The sequence below is a fragment of the Lipotes vexillifer genome, unplaced genomic scaffold (genome assembly GCF_000442215.2).
Source record: "Lipotes vexillifer unplaced genomic scaffold, Lipotes_vexillifer_v1.1 scaffold440, whole genome shotgun sequence".
Taxonomy (NCBI): domain Eukaryota; kingdom Metazoa; phylum Chordata; class Mammalia; order Artiodactyla; family Lipotidae; genus Lipotes; species Lipotes vexillifer.
Window position 1 is genome coordinate 942,223 of NW_006778543.1, and position 6,483 is coordinate 948,705.

Here is a 6,483-nt window from a genome sequence, read left to right on the forward strand (position 1 = left end):
TGCTGAACAATTGGGAGTACTGAAGGCCCAGGTCCAGAAAACTGAGAAGACTCTTATAATATCTATTTTTAGTCTCCTGTTTAAACTTCATGAAAGTCCTCAGTGTCAGGAGATGATACTGTAACAGGTGAAGTTGCACATGGTCTCCAAGGGCAGATGTCCCAAGGGTACAATCTCCCGCGTCTGGGTCGTTCTCCTGCCTTCAGGAAATAATGATGTGGGAAGTAAGGACAGAGGTGATCAAGGTGGCTGAGAGGTTTATGAGAAAGCCTTTTACTACCACAATCTTAGGGCTCTGATGAATTTTATACCTTAACGTAGTTTCCAAAATAAGGAGAATGAGAAGTTGGTAAATGGAGTTTTTCCAACTAATTCAAGAAGAGGTAGAAGAGGAATTAGAGATTACAGATTCCAAATACTCATCGAGCCCTAGAAGCTTCCTACTGCTACGGAGTCAAGGTCTGCTTAGGTAGCTCCTTGTCTGGGGTGTGTCTAGGTCAGGTGTAAGCTAAGTATATATTCTGCTCATTGGCGTATCGGTTATTTTTAGGTAAGGTCATAAGTTCAAAGCATTTTTTTTTTCAAAAAAGGTAAGAGACTCTTCCCATTTCTTAAAGCCAAAGATGGAAAGTAAAAACAAAAATAACCTATCTTGAAAGACAATATTTTTCTTAAAAAGCATGACTTACCACTGACAGGTTTATAGACAATCCTATAGCCCTTTACAGGGGAAGATGGGGGATCCCACGTAATGCGCAATCTGTTATACCATTCTTCTGAAACCTGTAAGTTTTGGGGACCAGAGGGTGGCACTGGGCAGGAAGGAAAATGAAAAAAGGGGGTTTAGTGTGGTTTCCATCTTTACAACCTACCCTGTGGTTAACAAAATCTAAGATATCTTCCCACAGTGCTAAAAATACTTACAAGGGAAATGTACTAAAACACATGGTAAGAAGCCTTTGAGAATCCATGGTTGTGTTAAATAATAAATAACAGAAAATAATTGTTCTTGTGGTAAAACACTTTTTCCTGAAGATCAGCGGTTCATTCAATGAAATTTGGGTTCCTTCTCCTTCAGTTACTTTTAAGTAAAACTGAATTGAGTAGTGTTTATTAAAAAATTTCTGCTGACACACCACTCTGTTTCACTGTCAAAGGATGTTTGTACAGCCGTATCAAGGATGGTTAGATAATAGTAATGATGGTAATTCTCAGAGGTAAGATGCTGATGATTTTTTTTGCTTTCATCTTCACATTACCTATATTTTTTGAAACTTTATATCATCGTCCATCAATTTTTTATCAAAACATTAAAGCCATTTATATGAAGGACCTTTGGAAAATATTGTGAATATTGATGGATATTATCATTATCACTTTGTTGTTGAGGATTTAGTTGTGTTGACCACTGCTTAAAAAATGTGGACCATCCAAACTTATTTCAAAGAACACACTTTGAAATAATTTTACTGTAAAGATACTGTTAAATGTGATAGCATTTCCATAATGAAGTTTAAGTCATATTTCTACGGTAATTGTCTTTAAATAGTTTTTATTTGTGTGAGTGTATCATGGAACTCTCTTACAAATTACGTTATTTAAAAATTTTTTAATTTTTATACAATTTTTAAAGGTTACTTTTCATTTACAGTTATTACAAAATAGTGGCTGCATTCCCCGTGTTCTACAAGACATCCTTAAGCCTATCTTACACCCAATAGTTTGTACCTCCCACACCCTCACCCCTACATGTCCCCCCCTGCACCACTGGTAATCACTAGTTTGTTCTCTATACCCGTGAGACTGCTTCTTTTATGTTATATTCATTACTTTGTTGTATTTTTTAGAACCCACATATACAAATTATGCTAATTTTTAACATGTGAAAGTTAAAAGTAGATCTTCGAGTCCAGGTCATCAGCCATGATGGAGCCCCTTTGCCTTCCCACTGCCTTCCTCCCCTCCCCCCAGCAGTAGTGGATTTAAGGTAATTTTATGGAACTTTAGAGTGTTAAATAACAAAATCCAAAACCAACTCTGAAGAGCAGAATTTACTATGCTACTTTTAAACCACTCTTGCCTGCTTTTTTTTTTTTTTTTTTTAATTTATATTTAAAAGCACATGGTAGATTGCTTTGGGTAGTATAGCCATTTTCACAGTGTTGATTCTTCCAATCCAAGAACATGGTATATCTCTCCATCTGTTTGTATCACCTTTAATTTCTTTCATCAGTGTCTTATACTTTTCTGTATACAGATCTTTTGTCTCCCTGGGTAGGTTTATTCCTAGGTATTTTATTCTTTTTGTTGCAGTGGTAAATGGGAGTGCTTCCTTAACTTCTCTTTCAGATTTTTCATCATTAGTGTATAGGAATGCAAGAGATTTCTGTGCATTACTTTTGTATCCTGCTACTTTACCAAATTCATTGATTAGCTCTAGTAGTTTTCTGGTAGCATTTGTACAGAAACACAAAAGACCCTGAATAGCCAAAGCAATCTTGAGAAAGACAAACGGAGTTGGAAGAATCAGGCTCCCAGACTTCAGACTATACTACAAAGCTACAGTAATCAAGACAATATGGTACTGGCACAAAACATAAATATAGATCAATGGAACAGGAGAGAAAGCCGAGAGATAAACCCACGCACATATGGTCACCTTATCTTTGATAAAGGAGGCAAGAATACACAATGGAGAAAAGACAGCCTCTTCAGTAAGTGGTGCTCAGAAAACTGGACAGCTAAATTAATTTCTAAACAGTGAAATTAGAACACTCCCTAACACCATACACAAAAATAAACTCAAAATGGATTAAAGACCTAAATATAAGGCCAGACACTATAAAACTCTTAGAGGAAAATAGAGGCAGAACACTCTATGACATAAATCACAGCAAGATCCTTTTTGACCCACCTCTGAGAGTAATGGAAATAAAAACAAAAATAAACAAATGGGACCTAATGAAACTTAAAACCTTTTGCATAGCAAAGGAAAACATAAACAAGACAAAAAGACAACCTTCAAAATGGGAGAAAATATTTGCAAATGAAGCAACTGACAAAGGATTAATCTCCAAAATTTACAAGCAGCTCATGCAGCTCAATATCAAAAAAAACAAACAACCCAATCTAAAAATGGGCAGAAGACCTAAATAGACATTTCTCAATGAAGATATACAGATTGCCAACAAACACATGAAAGGATGCTCAACATCACTAATCATTAGAGAAATGCAAACCAAAACTACAATGAGGTATCACCTCACACCAGTAGGAATGGGCCTCATCAAAAAATCTACAAACAGTAAATGCTGGAGAGGGTGTGGAGAAAAGGGAACCCTCTTGCACTGTTGGTGGGAATGTAAATTGATACAGCCACTATGGAGAACAGTATGGAGGTTTCTTAAAAAACTAAAAATAGAACTACCATACGACCCAGCAATCTCACTCTTGGGCATATACCCTGAGAAAACCATAATTCAAAAAGAGTCATGTACCACAATGTTCATTCCAGCTCTATTTACAATAGCCAGGACATGTATCCATCAACAGATGGATGGATAAAGAAGATGTGGCACATATATACAGTGGAATATTACTCAGCCATAAAAAGAAACGAAATTGAATTATTTGTAGTGAAGTGGATAGACCTAGAGTCTGTCATACAGAGTGAAGTAAGTCAGAAAGAGAAAAATAAATACCATATGCTAACCCATATATATGGAATCTAAAAAAAAGAAAAATGGTTCTGAAGAACCTAGGCGCAGGACAGGAATAAAGGCACAGATGTAGAGAAAGGACTTGAGGACATGGGGAGGGGGAAGGGGAAGCTGGGACAAAGTGAGAGAGTAGCAGGGGCATATATACACTACCAAATGTAAAACAGATAGCTAGTGGGAAGCAGCCGCATAGCACAAGGAGATCAGTTCAGTGCTTTGTGACCACCTAGAATGGTGGGACAGGGAGGGTGGGAGGGAGGAAGTTGCAAGAGGGAAGAGATATGGGGACATATGTATATGTAAAACTGATTCACTTTGTTATACAGCAGAAACTAACACACCATTGTAAGGCAATTATACTCCAATAAAGATGTTAAAAAAATAAAAAGCACATGGTAGATGCTTCATAAATGTTAGGTGAATGACTACTTCTTTACTTCTTAAATTGTTGTTTAAGTCTGTGGTTCTCAACCATTTATTTAGCAGCAAAATACCAAAAGATGCTAGAAATGCCAATATGCCAACATATGGGAAAAGTGAAATGAAGAGCTTGGTGCCGTCCCACTGCTCTGCTCTTCCCTTCCCTTCTCTCCTTCCACATGACCCCTAAGGAAATAACCATAGCAGCTCATGTGGCTCCTAATACTCTGACCTGGACGATATTTAGCGAACTGTGCAGGCTTGGTGTGAGCGTGGGTGGAGGCCCTCATAGCACGGGCCCGGGGAGGAGGAGGAGATGCCAATACTGTCGAAGGAGGAGCTGATACCCATTTGCTCAGCTGAGCCGAGTCAGGACTTCGGGTTTTGCAGCTACAGAATTTTAATAACTTTTATACTTAATTGAAAAATCCATACTTAGGTGCCCAGGTAGAGAATTCAGCCCTTGCTACCATTCTGCACCTAATCACACATAACGGCTTAGTAACTGTGGTAGATTGAAGATCAGCACAGGTTTTTTGACCTTCCTCCCATTGAGAGGTAGAAGTTATGCTGCTCTCTTTGAATTGGGTTCTATGACCACCTTGACCAACAGACGACAGCAGAAACGACATTGTACTAGTTCCAAACATAGTCCTTAACTGTCCTGACAGTTTCCACTTTCCACCTCTTGGAACTCTTGCTCTTATAGTCCTGAGTCATCATGTAAAAACCATGACTATCCTGCTGGAAAGACCACATGGAAACGTGCTAAAATCACATGAAGGGGCCCAGCCTCTGGGCATCTCCACCAAGATGCCGGGCATGTGGGTAGAGTTGTTTTGGACCCTCCAGACCAACCCAGCCACCAGGTAACTGTGGTCAACACTACGTGAAACAGAAGGATTTTCCAGCAAGGCTTGCCTAATATCCTGACCCACAAAATCAAGCAATACAATAAAATGGTTGCTGTTTTAAGCCACCAGGTTCTGGGGTCATCTTCACGCAAGCACAATCATAACAGTAATGAAGACAACTTAGACTCTGTGGTGCTTTGACCATGTGTTTTCATGCATGCTTCTCACTTGATCATCATGGCCAAGACATCCACAACACACATGCTGTGCTGCCTTCTCTGTGCCACACAGCACTGTAGGAGCTTTGGTATGCAGAGATGACAGTACAGGTGAGGTCCTGGGCACTCATGCTGCTGCTCTCCAGGGATGGGAGACAGACAGTGAACAAATACATGAGTAAACAAGAAAGTATCAGATAGCAAATAGGGCCATGACATGACCAAAAACAAAAAACAAAACAATAACAAAAACAACCCAGGATGATATCAGAAAGGGTGGGAGCTACTTTGCATGGGTGGTCAGAAAAGCCTGAGCAGGTGACATTGAGCTGAGACCAAAATGACAAGAAAAAGCCAGAAAAGCAAACATCTGGGAAAGGATATTTCCTACGGAAGAAATGGCTAGTGCATAGGTTCTAAGGCAGAAACAAGCTTAAAAAGTCCAGTGAAGAGCAGGAAAGGAGGTATGGCTGAGGGAATTGTCAGGAGAGGAGATCAAAGAGCAGCGTCCAGGTCACCTAGGGCCTTGGAGGGCCTGAGAAGGACGTTAGATTTTACCCAGAGTACAATGGGAAGCTGTTGGGTGGCTTGAAATGAAGGTGTGACGTGAGATCATTTGTATTTTAAAAAGCTTCTCAGCCTGCTGTGAGGAGAATAAAGGATCCAAGAATGGAAGCAGGAAGACTCATTTGAGTGGGAGAGTGTGGCTTGGATTGGGGATGGAGCAGTTAGATGAAGAGAATGTGAATAGGCACGTAGAATGTATTTTAGAGACTCAGCAGGACTTGGGATGAATTAGACGCTGGAGGAGTAAGATGTAGTTGTTTTTTAAGTCTTAGGTTTTAGAGACAAGAAAACGGAAGCCCAGAGCAGTGAAACAACTTGCTCAAAGTCACGTAGCTTGAATGTGTGAAGACAGAATTCAAACGGATTTTCTCTCTCCAAATCATTTTTGCTCTTTTCACCCCACTGCACTGCGGCTACCCCGGTGGGTTGCATTATACAGGACAAGCATTTTCACCTAATTAGTCAGCTAGTGACCACAGGGGGAAAGCTTCACTCACAGGTTTTTCCAGGGGCAGAGACACTGACCCCTTCTCCATCATCGTAAATGGGAGTCACTGTGACTTTGTATTCAGTATCGGAAAGCAGGTTCTTCAGAAGGAGATTGTTCTGGCTTCCAGGCACCATAACCTGAAGAGAAAAGCAAAGGACCATGGTCTTAGTTAAGACTTTCATTCCTTCTGCTCTACTTACGCGGGGGGACTGGAG

General features: G+C 39.9%; 1 protein-coding gene across 1 annotated transcript in view; it reads right to left on the reverse strand.

The window, feature by feature from the left end:
• COL14A1 (collagen type XIV alpha 1 chain) overlaps nucleotides 1–6,483 on the reverse strand; it is a 231,472-nt gene that overhangs the window by 128,822 nt on the left and 96,167 nt on the right. The window contains exons 19-20 of the mRNA XM_007451664.1: nucleotides 6,276–6,405; nucleotides 690–812 (exon numbers count right to left, since the gene is read on the reverse strand). Of these exons, the coding sequence (XP_007451726.1) occupies nucleotides 690–812; nucleotides 6,276–6,405 (253 nt within the window). The remainder of the gene's footprint in view (nucleotides 1–689; nucleotides 813–6,275; nucleotides 6,406–6,483) is intronic.